This window comes from Chiloscyllium punctatum, chromosome 38 (assembly GCF_047496795.1).
Source record: "Chiloscyllium punctatum isolate Juve2018m chromosome 38, sChiPun1.3, whole genome shotgun sequence".
Classification (NCBI taxonomy): domain Eukaryota; kingdom Metazoa; phylum Chordata; class Chondrichthyes; order Orectolobiformes; family Hemiscylliidae; genus Chiloscyllium; species Chiloscyllium punctatum.
The window spans coordinates 59,805,721-59,824,639 of record NC_092776.1 but is presented as its reverse complement, the minus strand read 5'-3'; the positions used below and the strand labels follow the sequence as shown (position 1 = coordinate 59,824,639).

At 43.1% G+C, this 18,919-nt stretch overlaps 1 protein-coding gene across 7 annotated transcripts in view; it reads right to left on the bottom strand.

The window, feature by feature from the left end:
• Positions 1 to 18,919, bottom strand: part of mypn (myopalladin) — a 304,790-nt gene that overhangs the window by 51,316 nt on the left and 234,555 nt on the right. For 4 of the 7 annotated variants that reach the window (XM_072557964.1, XM_072557966.1, XM_072557965.1 and 1 more), the window contains exons 11-14: positions 12,251 to 12,907; positions 7,861 to 8,005; positions 6,994 to 7,092; positions 137 to 187 (exon numbers count right to left, since the gene is read on the bottom strand). In XM_072557964.1, coding sequence (XP_072414065.1) covers positions 137 to 187; positions 6,994 to 7,092; positions 7,861 to 8,005; positions 12,251 to 12,907 — 952 coding nt within the window. The remainder of the gene's footprint in view (positions 1 to 136; positions 188 to 6,993; positions 7,093 to 7,860; positions 8,006 to 12,250; positions 12,908 to 18,919) is intronic. The other 3 variants (XM_072557967.1, XM_072557968.1, XM_072557969.1) reach the window with 3 other exon arrangements.

Here is an 18,919-nt window from a genome sequence, read left to right as displayed (position 1 = left end):
ATGCTTTCTAGAGCTGGCACATTGATTCCTCATGCAGTTGGCTGCAATAAGTCCTAGCGATACAGCTAGTAATGTAAAACAGAAAAGAAAGAATGATGAGAAAGAAGAAATAGTAAAATGATGCTTTTGACTTAACCTGTTGCTGACCAAGGCTGTTGCGAGTTGATTCAATCAGATATTTAAGGTCCTGCAGGTATAAAAATAACTTCATAAACACTTGATTCTAAATTTTATCACAAAAAGAAACCAACTCTTGGATTAAGGGGGAACTGTTTTGGCAATCTGTGGATAATAAAGATGGCTGGATGGAAAGATGGGTGGGTGGCTAAATTGGCTTGATTACCTATACAGATAAATGGTTAAATAAAGGTTTTAAATGCACGAGTGCAAGGATTTGTTGTCTTACTCATTCATGGAACTTTGTTACTGGCTGGCCACATTTATTAGGAGAAAGTGAGGACTGCAGATGCTGGGCATCAGAGCTTAAAAATGTGTTGCTGGAAAAGCACAGCAGGTCAGGCAGCATCAAAGGAGCAGGAGAATCAATGTTTCGGGCATAAGCCCTTCTTCAGGAATGAGGAGGGTGTGCCAAGCAGGCTAAGATAAAAGGTAGGGAGAAGGGACTTGGGGGAGGGGCGTTGGGAATGCGATAGGTGGAAGGAGGTTAAGATGAGGGTGATAGGCCAGAGTGGGGGTGGGGGCGGAGAGGTCAGGAAGAAGATTGCAGGTCAAGAAGGCAGTGCTGAGTCTGAGGGTCCGTTTGGAGGTGGCGTAAATGACGAAGGATGATCCGATGTATCTGGAGGTTGGTGGGGTGGTAGGTGAGGACTACTGGGGTTCTGTCCTGGTGGCGATTGGAGGGGCGGGGTTCAAGGGCAGAGGAGCGGGAAGTGGAGGAGATGCGGTGGAGGGCATCGTCAACCACGTCTGAGGAGAAATTGCGATCTTTGAAGAAGGAAGCCATCTGGGTTGTTCGGTATTGGAATTGGTCCTCCTGGGAGCAGATGCGGCGAAGGTGAAGGATTTGGGAATACGGGATGGTGTTTTTACAGGGGGCAGGGTGGGAAGAGGTGTAATCTAGGTAGCTGTGGGAGTCAGATGGTTTATAGTGTACATCCGTGTTGAGTCTGAGATAGAGATGAAGAGGTCTAGGAAGGGGACGGAGGAGTCTGAGACGGTCCAGGTAAATTTGAGGTCAGGTCAAGACCTCAGGGGATCTCCCATCCACCGCCTCCAACCTCATAGTCCCACAACCCCGCACCGCCCATTTCTACCTCCTGCCCAAAATCCACAAACCTGACTGCCCCGGCCGACCCATTGTCTCAGCCTGCTCCTGCCCCACCGAACTCATCTCTGCATACCTTGACACGGTCATGTCCCCCTTAGTCCAAGAACTCCCCACTACGTTCGGGACACCACCCACACCCTCCACCTCCTCCATGATTTTCGCTTCCCCGGCCCCCAATGCCTTATCTTCACCATGGACATCCAGTCCCTGTACACCTCCATCCCCCATCACGAAGGACTCAAAGCCCTCCGCTTCTTCCTTTCCTGCCGAACCAACCAATACTCTTCCACTGACGCTCTCCTTCGACTGACTGAACTGGTCCTCACTCTTAACAACTTCTCCTTCCAATCCTCCCACTTCCTCCAAACCAAAGAAGTAGCCATGGGCACCCGCATGGGCCCTAGCTATGCCTGCCTCTTCGTTGGATATGTGGAACAGTCCATCTTCTACAGCTACACTGGCACCACTCCCCACCTTTTCCTCCGCTACATCGATGACTGTATCGGCGCTGCCTCGTGCTCCCATGAGGAGGTTGAACAGTTCATCCACTTTACTAACACCTTCAACCCCGACCTCAAATTTACCTGGACCGTCTCAGACTCCTCCCTTCCCTTCCCAGACCTCTCCAACTCTATCTCAGATGACCAACTCAACACAGACGTATACTATAAACCGACTGACTCCCACAGCTACCTAGATTACACCTCTTCCCACCCTGCCCCCTGTAAAAACGCCATCCCATATTTCCAATTCCTTCGCCTTCGCCGCATCTGCTCCCAGGAGGACCAATTCTACTACCGAACAACCCAAATGGCCTCCTTCTTCAAAGACTGCAATTTCCCCTCAGACATGGTTGACGATGCTCTCCACCGCATCTCCCCCACTTCCCGCTCCTCTGCCCTTGAACCCCGCCCCTCCAATCGCCACCAGGACAGAACCCCAGTAGTCCTCACCTACCACCCCACCAACCTCCAGATACATCGGATCATCCTTCGTCATTTCCGCCACCTCTAAATGGACCCCACTACCAAGGATATATTTCCCTCCCCACCCCTATCAGCATTCCGGAAAGACCAGTCCTTCCGCGACTCCCTTGTCAGATCCACACCCCCCCACAAACCCAACCTCCACTCCTGGCACCTTCCCCTGAAACCGCAAAAAATGCAAAACTTGCGTCCACACCTCCCACCTCACTTCCCTCCAAGGCCCCAAGGGATCCTTCAATATCCATCAGAAATTCACCTGCACCTCCACACACATCATTTACTGCACCCGCTGCACCCGATGTGGCCTCCTGTACAATGGGGAGATAGGCCGCCTACTTGCGGAACGTTTCAGAGAACACCTCTGGGACACCCGCACCAACCAACCCAACCGTACCGTGGCTGAACACTTTAACTCCCCCTCCCACTCCACCAAGGACATGCAGGTCCTTGCCCTCCTCCATCATCAGACCATGGCAACACAACGCCTGGAGGAAGAGCGCCTCATCTTCCACCTAGGAACCCTCCAAATACAAGGGATGAATGCAGATTTTTCCAGCTTCCTCATTTCCCCTCCCCCCACCTTTTCTCAGTCCCAACCCTCAGACTCAGCACCGCCTTCTTGACCTGCAATCTTCTTCCCGACCTCTCCGCCTGCACCCCCTCTCCGGCCTATCACCCTCACCTTAAGCTCCTTCCACCTATCGCATTCCCAACGCCCCTCCCCCAAGTCCCCCCTCCCTACCTTTAATCTTAGCCTGCTTGGCACACCCTCCTCATTCCTGAAGAAGGGTTTATGCCCAAAATGTCGATTCTCCTTCTCCTTTGATGCTGCCTGACCTGCTGCGCTTTTCCAGCAACACATTTTTAAGCTCTGGCCACATTTATTGCCTGTCTCTTGTTGCCATTGAGAATGTGGTAGTGAGCTGCCTTCTTGAACCGTTGCAGTCTATGTGCTGTAGGAAGACTCACAATGCCATCAAGGAGGGAATTCCAGAATTTTGTCTCAGCAACAATGAAAGAACAATGTTATTTCCAAGTCAGGATGGTGAGTGGCTTGGAGGGGAACTTGAAAGTGATGGTGTCCCCATGTATCTACTGCCTGGTCCTTCACGGTGGAAGTGGTTAAGGTTTTGGAAGGCACTGTCTAAGGATAAGGAACCTTGGTGAACTTCTACAGTGCACCTTGTATTTAGCGGTCACAGCAGTTACTGAGCATCAGTGAGGGAGTGGAACTGCCAATCAAGTGGGCTGCTTTGTCCTGGATGGCATTGAGAATGTGGTGCTGGAAAAAGCACAGCAGGTCAGGCAGCATCTGAGAAGCAGGAAAATCGACGTTTTGGGCAAAAGCCCTTTCAGTGATTCAGTGATGGTAATGCTATTGAATGTCAAAAGGTGATGGTTAAATTGTCTCTTGTTGGAGATGGTCATTGCCTGTCATTTGTGCAGCACAAATATTAAGTCTTGGCCTGAGCCTGTATATTGTGTACAGCTTTTTGCATTTCAACATGGACTGCATCAGTATCTGAGGAGTCTCAAATGGTCGGAGCATTGTGCAATCATCAGTAAACATCCCGACTTCTGACCTTATGATGGAGGGAAGGTCATTAATGGCTGGGTCTAAGACATTATCCTGAGGAACCCCCGCAGAGATATCCTGGAGCTGACTGACCTACAACAACCATAATCATTTTCCTATATGCCAGGTATGATTCCAACCCAGCAGAGAGATTTCCATCTGATTGCCATTGACTCCAGTGTTGCCAGGCCTCCTTGATGCCACACTTGGTCAAATAGAGCCTTGATATCAAGGGTGTCATTCTCACCCTTGGAATTCCACTCTTTTGTCCATGTCTGAACAAAGGTCAGGAGTTGAGTGGCCCTGGCAGAAGTCAAACCTGGCATCACTGAGCAGGTCATTGTGGAGCAGGTGTGGCTTGTTAGTACTGATGATAACACCTTTCACTACCGTACTCTTGTTCGAGATTAAACTGGTGGTGGTGGGGTCATTAACCAGGTTGGATTTCTCTTGATCTTTGATCACAGGACATAGCTGGGCAATTTTTCATGTTGTCAGGTAGATTCCAGTGTTGTAAATGCATTGCCTAGGGGTATGCCAAGTTCTGGAGTGCAAGTCCTCAGTATTTCTACCAGAATATTGTCAGGGCCCAAAGCCTTTGCAGTATTCTGTGCCTCAGAATGAATCAAATTGGCTGAATACTGGTATCTGTGATGCTGGGGCTCACTGGAGGAGGCCGAGATGGGGTCATCCACTTGGACGGAACTATCTGGCTGTAAATTGTTTAAAAATGCCTTATCTTTTGCACTGATGTGTTGGGCTCTTCCATCAATGAGGATGGGGATATCTGTGAAGCCGCCTCCTCCAGTGAGCTGTTTACTTGTTCACCACCATTTACAACTGGCTGTGACAGAATTGCGACAGATCTGATCCATTGGTTGCAGGATCACTTAGCACTGTATATAACTTGCTACTAATGGTGTTTAGCATACAACCTGTTGTATAGCTTCACCAGGTTGACGCCTCATTTTCAAGCCTGCCCGCTGCAGCTCCTGGAATGCCTTCCTGCACTCTACATTGAGTTACTGGAAAGGCGCAACACATTTTTAAGCTCTGATCTCCAGCATCTGCAGTCCTAACTTTCTCCCTGCACTCTACATTGAGTCAGGGTTGATGGTATTGATAGAATGAGGGACATGCCAGGTTATATAGATTGTGCTGGAGTACAATTCTGTTGGTGCTGATGGCCCACAGCATGTCATCGATGCCCAGTACTGAGTCTCCAGTTCTGTTCAAAGTCTATCCCATTTAGCATGGTGAGAGTGCCACTGAACACAATGGCAGATAATATCAATGTGAAGATTGGACTTTACCTTCATAAGGACTGTGTGGTGGTTACACCTATTGGCACTGACATGGACAGAGGCATCTTCGGCAGGTGGTTTGTTGAGGATGAGGTCAAGTATATTTTTCCCTCGTGTTCGTGTCCTCACCACTTGCTGCAGACCCAGTCGAGCAGCTATGTTCTTTAGGAATCAATCAGCTCGATCAACTAGTGCTGTTGCTGAGCCACTCTGTGTGGTGGGCATTGAAATCCCCACCCAGGGTATATATGCACCCTCAGTACTTCCTCCAAGTGTTGTTCAACAGGGAGAACAGTGCGTGGTACTCAGTAGAAGGTTTCCTTGCCCATGCTTGACCTAGTCCTATAGGACTGTATGGTCTTTGTTGGATTCAATGTTGAGGACTCCCAGAGCAACTCCCTTCTAACTGCATACCATTGTGCTGCCACCTCTGCTGGGCTTGTTTTGAGATATTCCTGCAATTGTGGCTTGGTAGGCCATTTCAGTGAGCAGTTAAAAATTAACCATATTGTAATGGGTCTGGTGTTACATGGAGGCCTGAGCAGATAAGGACAGCCGTTTCCATCTCTAAAGGACATCAGTGAACTGGATTTTTTTTCTAATAATTACCAATGCTTTCACAGTCATCATTACACTTGTAATTCTAGATTTTTATTGAATGAAATTCCACCATCTACCAAGGCTGGATTTCATCTCAGGTCTCCAGAACATTACCTGTGTCTTTGGATTACTAGTTCGATAATAATAATACCATTAGGCTATCGCCCTCCCCCAAAAAGGGTGTATAGCTGGATAGATTAGTTAAATGGGTAATCTGATACATTAAGTAGATTGTGAATGGCTGGATAACTGGATTGATGCGTGGATTGGATGGATATGTTAGATGGAAAAATAACAAGAATGGATGGACTGGATGGGTGATGGGATCAGATGAGCGAGTGATAGAGTTCAGGGAGCTGGTATGGAAGGATCAATTTGTTACATGGACTGGGTAGATAGATTAGACAGAAAGATGCATGGCTCACTTGCAGAGTTGAAGGGCTGGGTGGACTGAATTGATGGACATTGGGTGGACTGGAAGGATAGATGTACAAATTAGATAGATTGGGTAAATAGATGGACTTGGAGGGTATCTAGGATGAAAGGTTTGAACAGATAGATCAAAGATTGAATGCTGCCTTCCATCAATACATGAATTTGAAGGATGGCTTAGATGGATGGATTCTACAGATGTCTTGATGAGTTGATGAAAGGCTTGGATTAATTCATTTTTTAGACAGATGAATACATGGCTATTACTTGATAGCATTACGTCAAACATCCTTTATGTTATATTTCAGATTAACAACCAAATACAGTGTCTAGATGCATCTGAACTGATCCAGTTAGAACCTATTGTCACTTGAGCGATGTGATGAATGTGACAGATAAATTTATTTAGGATACATAATACTTTTTAATAAAAAGGTTCAGAGACAATTTTGAGTAGAACCACCAAAGTCAGACTGTTATATGAGAAGACTCCAACTTCACCCAGAAGATTAGAAGTTTCTGTGAAACTGGCAATATGTTAATGGCTAAGTTTCATACAAACAGCAGGTATTTGTACCTTGCAATCTCTGTGCACACTACATAGTGAGTATAATGTATTAAAGGAGCTTCATTTCATATGGTGCAAATTAGATATGTATGCAACTAATATATGTTAAATATTTTAATACATGTAATTACAGATAATTAGTTTGCTGATGACTTGTTAAATATTAATTGCAGCAACTGCATACTTTCATATGTAACTGATTCAGATGATCAGCAAATTGAAAACAAATACTGTTGTACCTGTGCTGATGCAATATCCTCTACCTCATCAACATTAAAGTTTGAAGGAGAGTTTTGTCCAAGAAATCTGCAGGCCATTTTATCTTTATAAATTATTGTCTATGGAAGGATGATAGACAATGGCATTACAACAATAAGCGGAACACCTCAACAGAATGAATTAACTATCATTTTCACACCCTGAGTGCTTGTATACTTTTGTTATTTGTTAATGAAATTTGACACTGTCAATATTTCCCACCCATCTCTAAACTGTCTTAAGAAGGTGGCTCTAAATTGCTTCTGCACTGGTGCAACACATGTGGGTATATAAATTCACAGTGCTTTAAGGAAGGGAATTGTAGTGTCTTAATATCTTGTTATGACGATTCTCTAAAGTGACCATTACAAATAGAGCAAACCTCTGCTGTAGCTATTAGCTGGCAGTGGGCTTGTTGTAGCTGACTATAGCATGACTTCGTAGATCCTTTGAGTAAATTTATTGATGCTGAATTTCTCAACTGAGACTTGTTGGTTGCGGCTGTGAAAACTGAATATGCCAAATAACTCCATGGGGTTCTAACTACTACTGAGCAAGATTCTCATTTAGGAATGCAGCATCCCTGAATTTATCTTCATAACGCTTATTAAAATCAAAGGACACATCATCATATTTTACAATTATAGCTAGGGGTGCAAAGGAATTATGTAGGTTTATAAATATACCCTGCGCAACTGATTGCTGTTGCACTTTAAAGGAGTTGGAACATTATCCCTGTCACATAAAAACATCTAACAAAATATCGCTGAAGATGGAATTAGAAATCTATTTTCAGTGTCAATGCAGTAAGAAAATTGTTTGATCCACTTTGTGTAGAAAGCTCTTACCTGCTGCCCAATTTGGGAAACATCATCTTTGAAGCGTAACTTCCTGTCTAAGTCGTATATTACAGCATCCTTGCTATCCCGTATTTCATCATCTATGGATGTTCGTGGAGACTTGGGCACTTTCTTCAAGATACCTTGTGGAGGGCTGCATCATTAAACAAAAAACTGTAACTTTGTAGCATTTGCACACATGTAATGAATAAAACAAATATAATAGATTCAAGATAAAGTAGTAATTTAGCACCCATTAACAACAAGATGATGCAGTTGGTTAACATGTTGCTACTGGATTAACTGTTAGAACCCATGTGAAATTATTTTGGGTCAGCTTAAGTCTATGATGTACCACACATGATGAAATTATTTGGTTATATTCATTTTCTTTTGTACAGAGCAAGACAACAGCTGCGACTGGTGACATTTTCTGAACAAGCAGTTGCAAGATGGCAACATTCAATTCTGCCCAGCAACAGCAGAGGGACTTTCATTTGTTGACTCAGGAAAGTTTGATGGGTCACTAACTTGAGTACAAAAGTAGATAGGGTTAAAAATGTCAGTGAGTTGACAGAGACAGAGTGAAAATAGATTCCATGTTAGGAGTCCTAATTTTAATTACAAGGAAGACAACTGATTTACATGATATCTATATATGGAACAGTAAGTTAGTTTCCAAGAACAGATGGACGTATCACTGTTGCTATTAGGTACATCAAATTCTCTGAATTATTGGATAGCTATGTTTCTCAGTCAATGCTTTGGAAAAGTCCTGGAAGTTGTGGTGTTCACAACAAGCCAAGTGCCACTAATAGGTCAGTATAGCTTCAACAGTGAGCATGAGCCTGTGTGTATCTATGTTAAAAGCAGTATTTGCTTCGAGCCTAAGGAAAATCTAAAGGCAGATGAAACTCGTTGTCAGCAAAAGTCAGAGTTGTGCCAAAGAATAATTTTTTAAAAATTCTCTCAAGGGTGAACACTGCTGACTGGGCCAGCATTTATTGCCCTTCCCTAGTTGCCTTTAAGAAGGTGCTGGTGGACTGCCTTCTTGAACTGCTGCAGTCTACATGCTGTGAATTGACACGCAACACTGTTAAGCAGGGAATTCCAGGATTTTGATGTTGATCCAGCGACACTGAAAGAACGGCAATATGTTTCCAAGCAAGAAGATGAGTGTTTTGGAGGGGAAACGTGCGGGTGGTGGTGTTCCCATGTATCAGTTGCCCTTGTGGAAGTGGTCATGGGTTGAAAGGTGCTGCCTGAGGATCTTTGGTGAATTTCTGCAGTCCATCTTGTAAATAGTACACACTGCTGCTATTAAGCATCGGTGATGGAGGGAGTGGATGTTTGTGGGTGTGGTGCCAATCATGTGAGCTGCTTTGTCCTGGATGGTGTCAAGCTTCCGGAGTGTTGTTGGAGCTGCACCCATCCAGGCAAGTGGGGAGTATTCCATCACACTTCTGACTTGTCCCTTGCAGATTTAGGGGAGTCAGGAGGTGAGTTACTCACCGCAGTATTCCCAGTCTCTGACCTGATGTTTGTAGCCTCTGTATTTTTATGGTGAGTGCAGTTGAGTTTCTGGTTCATGGCAATCCCTAAGATGTTGATAATGGGTTTTTCAATGATTGTAATGTCAAGGGGCAGTGGTTAGATTGTCTCTTGCTGGGGATGGTGATTGCCTGGCATTTTGTTTGGCATGAATGTTACTTGTCACTTGTTAACCCAAGCCTGGATATTATCCAGGTCTTGCTCCATTTGTACAGCTTCAGTGTCTGAGGAATACACGGAATGTAGCCTTAGGTCCAGGGGATCGTGGACTCAGGACAGGACGGTGATCAATCAGAACTGTAGCAGTCACTGAGGAAGGCTTTGACAGAGAGTCTGTTGAAGTTGGGGGGCGGAGAAGAGGTTTCAAGACCAGATTTCTAAAAGTTAAAAAGTTCAATCCCTTGTGAAGATTTGATGACCCATAGCGTCCTTAACATTTGGCAACCACTGCAAGGAATTTGTCCTGATTACATTCCCTATTTGACATGAGCAATGGGTGTTTGATCACAATATATTATTCATGTTTAATTCTGGGTGTTAGAAGTGAGTTATCTGTGTAATGAAGACTGTATTACTGATCTAACTTGTACAGTAAGGAAGTGTGATTGTTCAAAACCATGGCTTTATGGCTTGATCCTCTATTTGGCTTTATGAATATTATGGCTTTATCCTCTATTTGGTCTCACCTTTTATTAACTTTGACAATGTAAGGGTATTGGTCCCTAACTGGATTATAACTATAAATTTGGTGATCCAGTTCGGCATTATAACACGCCTTATAAAACAGCCCATAGTCAGCAAAGGTGCACAATCTTGTTCTGAAAGCCCATAATAATGGCTGATACTGGCTGCAGAGAATTCGTTGGCTGATCTACCATCCATGACTGTTGGATTGCCACTTAACTCCTGTATTTTTGAAACGGAGTTTCTCATTCAATTCTGAACTGTGGTTGTGGAGTCACTTAGCTCTCTCTATCACATGCTGCTCATTCTGTTTGGCATGCAAGTATCTCTGTTTTGTAGCTTTAGCAGTCTGACATCATATTTTTAAGTATCCCTGGCATGCTTTTCTGCACTCTCATTGAGCCAGGGATAATCCTTGGGCTTGATGGTAATGGTTGAGTGAGGGAAATGGTGGGCCATAATGTTGCAGATTGTGCTGAAGTACAATTCTGCTGATGTCCCTCAACACATCACGGATGGGTGATTTTGAATTGCTAGATCTTTTAGAAGTCTGTTCCATTTTGCACAGTGCTAACAAATGGAGACAAAGTTGCACAATTATTCCAATTTGAACACTCACATCTTGTCACATACCAGCCTCTTGATACTGACTTTTCAGTTACCATTAAGCAAAGTCTTTGTTCTCGAGCAAGTTATTTGTTTCACAGATAAATTTTTATCAGAATAAAATCAGTTAATCATGTTGCTGAAGGTTGTATTTTTCTTAAGTTTGTGGCTTCGCTTCATTAAAGTAACAGGAGAAAACTATCCATAAGATAATGCAGTAACTATTAGAAATGGATGCATTCAGCTGGGAAAGTGTGGCATTTTGACATAAGGAAATTCTTTTCGGATCTACAGTGTGATTGATGATCTAATAATCTTGGTGTCGATAGAGACAAAACTGGGTGTGTTTGTGAGGAGTACAGGAATTCAGGATGGAGCCTATCTTCATTGAATTTTTACTTGCTGATGCTGTCCACAAAAACATATTCTGATGGCTTGCCCATTCCTATTCTGTCCTCACATGGAGACAAGTTAACCCCCACATACCCCACAATTGAGACAATGCTGGGCTCCCTCAAAGTGAGATCATCTGTCTGAAACAAACAGTAATTAGCCAGAAGTGGGGTCTAATATTCTGCTTCCAAACAGAAACTGAACCATAGTCAGACAGGAAAAACAGTAAAAGGACAGGAATAGACAGGGAGAAACTTTCTTATATAGGCAGAGGGCCTGAGGAAAAGAGCATGCCGAACAGACAGGGAGAAACTGTTCCAACATAGATAAAGGTCCCAAGGAACAGAGTGCACAGGTTTAAGATAATTGGCAAAAGAACCTGAGGAAACATGAGGAAGAGCTTTTTGAAGCCACAAATGTTTAGGATCCGGAATGCACTGCTTGCACACATGGAGCAGGCAGATTCAATTCTCAAAACCAAACCGGATAGTTATTAGGCAAGGTCTTTTCCCCAGGGTGGGGGAGTCTAAAACTCAAGGGCACAGGTTTAAGGTGAGAGGAGAAAGATTTCAAAGAGACCGAAGGGGCAACTTTTTCACACAGAGGATGACGTGTACATGGAATGAGCTGCCAGAGGAAGTAATGGAGGCTGGTACAATTACAACATTTAAAGTACACTTGGACAGGTACATAGGTAAGAAAGGTTTAGAGGGATATGGTCCATGCCCAGGCAAATGGGACTAGTTCAGTTTAGGAAGCCTGGTCAGCATGGACAAGTTGGGCCGAAGGGTCTGTTTCCGTGCTGTGTGACTCTATGACTATTAGACAGCAATAAATGTATAAGATCATGGGGAGAAGGTTACAGAGTAGGACTGATTAGCATTCTAGCTGTCAGAGAGCTGTCCCAAGCAGAAAACACCAAATGATCTTCCAATGCTGTGATCATTCTATGATCATATGGACTCTGTGATTGAGAAGGGGGTACACAAGAGAACAACAGAACACATGCTCAATCAAATTCAATTAAAGCAGACTGACAGATGGAGAATCTAGCCTCACAATTCCCTTACATGGTAGTTTAGAGGAACAAGCTTTCATGTCCCAATTCCCAATCTTCCCACATTGAATCGCACAGTTGTAATAAATTTTTGTAACTGACACTTACATTGCTGGAGCACTCTTGGGAAGACCCATAGCATTGGTAGATGGTGCAGAGGGCAATGATGGTAGTACAGAGCTGAGGAAAGCCACAGGATTCTGAACTGGACTTGGGCAGGAGTTGCCAGCATTAATGGAAGTTGGTGATACAATCCGAGGTTGAGAAGTTGGCAGAGAAAGAACTGGAGAAGAAGTGGCTTGTCCTGTAGCACTCGTGATGGAGAAACTGTGTGAGAGTGGGGATGACAAACTTGGACCAGGATATTTATCAGGATTCTGATATGCTGGTGTGAGTGGAAATCCGAAGTAATTCTCTTCACTATACTGCTTTCTTTCAGATACCCTATTCAGCATGGGCAGAGGAGAAAGTGAGGGGGAATGACTTCGGACAGCAGCTGGCATAAAACTCTGAGTGGCAACAAACTGCTTTGGCCGAGTATAATTGAATGACTGGGGCTGGGTGTATTTCAGAGTTGGTGACCTGCTAGATGGGCTTGATTGCACGGATGATTGAGGAGTAGAACTGACAAGATTCATGGTAGATTGAAATGCAGTTGGCACTGAGGAAGACATAGAAGAGGACTGCTGCGGAGATTGTTGTAGGATTGCTTCTTGTTGTTCTTGTAGGACCTGGTTGTGTAGCTGTTGCAAATGGACAGGATCACTGCACAAAGAACAAGAGAAAGAACAAGGCAATGAGTTAAATCCAAGTACAAACAGCTGGCACAGATGTGCAGATTTAACACAAATCTCCTACTCTGAAGAAAACAACACAATGTCACGCAGCCCCTCTCCAATGATGAAATGCTCCATCCCAGTGCTGCTATAAAAGTCCTTGTTTTAATGACAATGACATTCCCAGGTAACAGGATCAGAGCTGTGAGTTAAATTCTGTCTAAAATTGCACTCTTATAAGCACTAAGAATATAAAGTTAATACAAATATCTCCCTCTTTCCCTGCCTCTTTCTCCTCATTGGTGGTCTGTGTTGTCCTTAACGGGCTTTGCATGTAAATTAATTAATTTGGAAATGGAGTGCTTTAATGATGGGAAAAGAAAACCGTTCAGTTGTGAGTCAGAACACTTCTGGATAGAAAAGAGTAAGACAAAAAAAATTAACAAATCTTGAAGGGCTCTTCTGATGCAATCATAGAATGCCTACAGTGTGGAATTAGGCCATTCATCCCATCGAGTCTACACTGACCTTCTGAACAGCATCCCATTGAGAGCCAGCCCCCTACCCTACCCCATAATCCCACACCTACCATGGTGAATCCAGAAAACCTACACATCACTGGAGATTATGGACAATTTAGTCTGGCCGACCTACCTAACTACACATCGTTGTGGTGTGGGAGGAAACCGGTACACCCGGAGAAAACCCACGCAGACACAGGGAGAATGTGCAAACTCCACAGAGCAAGTCGCCCGAGGCTGGAATCGAACCCGTGTCCCTGGTGCTGTGAGGCAGCAGTGCTCACCACTAAGCCACTGTGCCGCCGAACAGTAGTGTCCTTACCTCTGAGCCAGGAGGCCCAGGTTCAAGTCCCACCTGATTCAAAGATGTGTAGTAACATCTCCAAACAGGTTAATTTAAAAATGTCTAACATAAATCAAGTTTTTGATCCAATTAACGCACTGGGCAACACAGAAACATTTATTTTAGTATTCAATCCACATGTCAAATTACAAAGTCTTTTTGAGAAAGACTTTTAGCCATATTAACCATATTAACAGTGCAGGAGGTCCTGCAGTTTGGAAACAGGCTATATAACACAAGTCTTTCTTATTAAACAGTAAGCCAAACAGCTACATCTCATATTTAATTATACACCTAATATGCTTCATTAGTTGTCCCTAAACCATCTGAGGATTACCTGGGATGACTTCCAACACCGTTTTTGGATTAGGAACAAAAACATGGTTATGTATTATTATGTTATGACATTCTCATTGATGTCTGCAATTTTGGCGCAGTTCGGGAATTACATAAATATGCTCTCCCACAAAACTGTGAACTATACTACACTGACATACAACTCTTTTGATCCATTCAACGGGGTGTGCCATTCATCCAGATGAAGTTAGCGCTGACCAGCTGAACCAGTGATCTTTCATGTTCATGGGCCATTGAGAAATGTGGCAATAGGAGCTCTCCCACTGGTTTCTGTGCTACACCCAGCCCCCAAGAATCTTCCCATTTACTGCTGATCCACCAATTCCACTTCCTCCACCCACCCACCTTGAGCATTGAGGTATTCTGTGGGGGATCAAAGGGTTAGATGTTGGGTTCAAAGAAAATAGTTGGTCTCTTGGAGAAGTGGACAATGACAGGAATTTTCAAGAATAGTGAAGCATACAGAAATGTTTTGTTTATTGAAAGGCAAGGTATCTGAGTGGACCACAGGAAAGAGCAGCAGTTGCCTATTCCACTTCCCAAGCTTGATCTGCCATTCAATGAAATCAAAGCTGATATGCAGTCTAACTCCTTAAAGAAAAAGTTGATTGACTTGCAAAAGTATGAAGGGATATGAGGCAAAAGTGACTGTAAAGGCGAAGTCACAATTTCATTGAATGGTAGTGGAATGGGCTTGAGGGATGGAATGGCTTACACTTGTTGCAATGTTGTTCCAATTCAAAACTGGCTAATTTCTATAAAAGTCAAGCTTAAACCATCACAATGTCGAAAATGCTAAAACAAAAAACAAAATTTAATTAACCTGTTCACACATTACACTTCCAGGGCAGGTAGGACTTGAACCTGGACTTCTTAGCTCAGATATAGGGGCACTACCAGTGTGCCACAAGAGCCCTGACATTGTAAATGCAAGTCAACCAATGGTTCCAATATACTTCAGGTATTAAAGAGTCTATGACACAACCATGCAACTCAAGACCCATTTAACTCACTGTTTAGACCTTTTAAAGGAAGTGAGACACAGTCAGTCACTTTGTTGAGATTCAGACTGTAAATTAAATTCTCTGCCAGTACTCATATGAAGAGGCTGCATGCAGTTTAGTGACTAGTCTTACCATTGGTGCACTCTCCTAACAGTAACCAGCTGAATAAATATATCACTGCTGTGAGCTTTGAGCATTAATTAAGGCTGTGTTCAGCTTTTAATGTTCACTTGTTGCTTGAGATTTACTGTGCTGAAACGGACTGTTGATACCAGAGGACTTTCTGGGACAGATTGTAAAGACATCACAAACAGTCCATTAATATTTTCCCTGGAAATTTTCTGAGCACCTCATTTAAAATGAGTAGGCTGTGCTGACTGACATCAAGGACCATGCACATTAGCAGCGATAACTCTCATAAATGTAACAAATGATGACAAACACCAATTAGTGATACCTATTTCATTAAAATTATAAGAGAAATTAAGTGCGAAAGAAAGTCAACTTTTCTTTAAATTTTAAAAAATCAACATAATATTGTACGAATGTGCAGTCGACAGTCACTGTCAGAGCTTTGGTGTCAGAACACTACGAATGAATGATTGCTGAGCTACAACACCTGAAATAAAGCACCAACGAAAAGGGAGTGCTTAGTTACAGACATTTTGTTAGGAGTCTTCCTTGGTGTGAAGTTGGATTAGCATGGGTGAGGCAGAGCAGCATCAGCTACTGTCAAAGAGAAGGCTGAATGCTGAGGGAGCTTCTTACCATCTCAGAGTAAGAACCTCTCACCTTTACTGATACATTCAGGAATCTGTGCACCGTTAAACTTTGTGCCCAGCAGTCATGCAATGTTCACTGTGCGTCAGTCAGAACACTCCATGCCATCAGTAGAAATGGGTCCATGAGGCTTTTATTCCGCAAGGATTGCTTCGAATCAGCACTTGAGTGCTAAGTCATCATCTCTCAGAACATGAGTAAGTGATGGTAGTCATCAATTGGATTTAAACAATTAAAACTAGACTTTCAAACACGTGTGTCTTATTCGAATCCACTCTGAACCAGGAGGCCTATGTTCAAACCCCACCTGCTCCAAAGGGGTGTAATAACATCTCTGAACGAGTTAGTTAGAAAATAAAACATCGATTCTCACCTGATTATGTGGTGCAGTGGCAGTGTCAGTACTCTGGGCCAGGAGACCCATGTACTAGTCACACTCATTCTAAAGATATGTAATAACATCTGAGTCAGTTGATTCAAAAATATCTGTAAACAACATTTCGCATTTGAAACGTAGTATGTATCTGGTCCTTATTCTGAGTAAGGGTCACTCAACCTGAAACGTTAACTTTGTTTTCTCTCCACAGATGCTGACAGATCTGCTGAGCTTTTCCAGCAATTTCTGTCTTTGTTTGTGTTTGGTGTTGTTGTACTACCCTGAACAGGCTCTGTATATAAAAACGTTATAAAGTGGAAACATGGATGATTTAGCAGTGGTGGATAACAGGTGATATCTCTTCTCAGCCTTTCCCCAATGTCATTAAATTGAAGAAGTTCTGCAAAGAAACTATCTCCATGCTTTTGTTATGTTATTCCTCAACAGAATAATGTTGAATATATTAAATGAAAGGACAAGCCCATGATTTACTCTTCAATCAATACACAATGATACAGACTCAAAGCAAACAGATTGAACACTAAACTAAATGGACCACACCGTGTTTCCAACTGGAATTCCATTAGAACACTGCAGAGCACATAAATTACACTGAACTTGTAAACTCAGTACTCTCATTTTGAGGACAGTGTCAAGATTACAAATATCTTTTTAGGGGTTTTGTGGAGCATTGGTACTTCTCAGCCAGGTGGCCTGGGTTTAAGTTCTACCTGCTCTACAGATGTTTCATAATCTGTCTGAACAAATTGATTAAAAATACCTACCAATGTCTTTGCTTTTGTTTCAGTCATTACTCCCAGATTTCTATTCTCATTTTTCTACCAAGATTCCAAAAGCTGGTTTTAAGTAAGTTTTTCAAAAAAATCACCTTTCCAATTAACTGATTGCCACCCTGTGAATCTAATTATCATTTTTATTCCTCAATCCATTCTTAATTGTGTTTTAGGAGATAGAATAAAGCAACAATGTAAATTTCACCTCCAGCCCTCTTGTGGAATAACAGCAGAACTTTATACGGCTGTCTACAACATCACTCTTGAGACCACAAGATGTAAGACCTGAAGTCAACCATTTGGCCCATGTGAGTCTGCTCCACCTACACTGAGATCACAGCTGATTTGATAATGCTCAATTCCACCTTCCCGCATCTTAATTCTCTTACTGATTAAAGATCTGTCTGTCGCAGCCTGGGATATACTGAAAGATTCAGCCTCTACAGCCTTCTCGGTAAAAGAATTCCAAAGATTCACTACCCTCAGGGAAGACATTCTTCACTTCTGTCATAACTAAGTAGCCCCTTACATGGAGATTATGTTCTCTGGTCCCATATTCTCCCACAAGGAAAACTAACCTCTCAGCATTTACCCTGTTAAGCCTCTCAGAATCTTGAATGCTTCAATAAGATTACTCATTCGATTTTAGAATGAGAGGCAGAATTGCATGCTATTCAACCTATTAAGAAACTCCCCCCCCAAACCCAGGACCAACCTATGGATAGCATGGTGGCTCAGTGGTTAGCACTGCTGCCTCACAGCGCCAGGGACCTCATTTCATTCCATCTCTGGCAACTGACTGTGTGGAGTTTGCACATTCTCCCCGTGTCTGTGTGGGTTTCCTCTGGGTGCTCCGGTTTCCTCCCAAAAGCCAAACATGTGGAGGCTAGGTGGATTGGCCATGCTAAATTGCCCATAGTGTTCAGGGATGTTAAGGTTAGGTGGATTTGCCATAGGAAATGCAGGGAGTTGTAGGGATTGGGGGTGAAGGGGGGTGTCAGTGGGATGTTCTTCGAAGGGTTGGTGTGGAGTTGATGTGCCAACTGGCCTGCTTCCACACAGTTGGGATTCCAAGAAACCTCAGGAACTTTCTCTGGACTGCCTCTAATGCCTGTAAATCTTTCCTTAGATAAAAGAAAGGGATCAAAACTACTCACAATATGGTGGTCTAAATAAAGCCTTGTACAGTTTCAGCAGATTTCCCTATTTTTATACTTTATACCCTTAGAAATAAAGCTCAACATTCCATTTGTCTTCTGTATTACTTGCTGAATTTTAAGCTTTTTTTGTGATTTATGCCCAACAATCCAAAATCCCTGTGATGCAGCTGCATTTAAATAACAATAATCTCCTCTATTCTTCCTTCCCAGATTATTCTTGATCTGCCAAGTTTTTGACTATTCACTGCCAAGTTTTTGTTTATATCCCTCTGTAGACTCTGTGTCATTCTTATCACTTGCTTTCTGACATATTTTTATGTCATCCACAAACTCAGCAATAGCACATTCACTTTCATCTTCCAAGTCATTAACAATTGGTGTAAATAATTGTGGCTCCAGCACTGAATCGTGTGGCACTCCAGTTTGCTATCTTGAAATGTATGCCTTATCCGAATTCCTTGCCGTTCATTAATTAGCCCAATCCTTTATTTATGCTAATTTACTACTCCATCACACCAGTTCCTTATTAAGATAAGAGGTAGCCCTGAGGAGCTTCCCATGTTGGGTTCTGTCCTACTTCAAAGAAGCCAGTAACCTTCACAGTGCTAGATATGAACTGTCAAGATTGGGCCGATGCTAATAACACATTCACATAAGGTGTGCGTG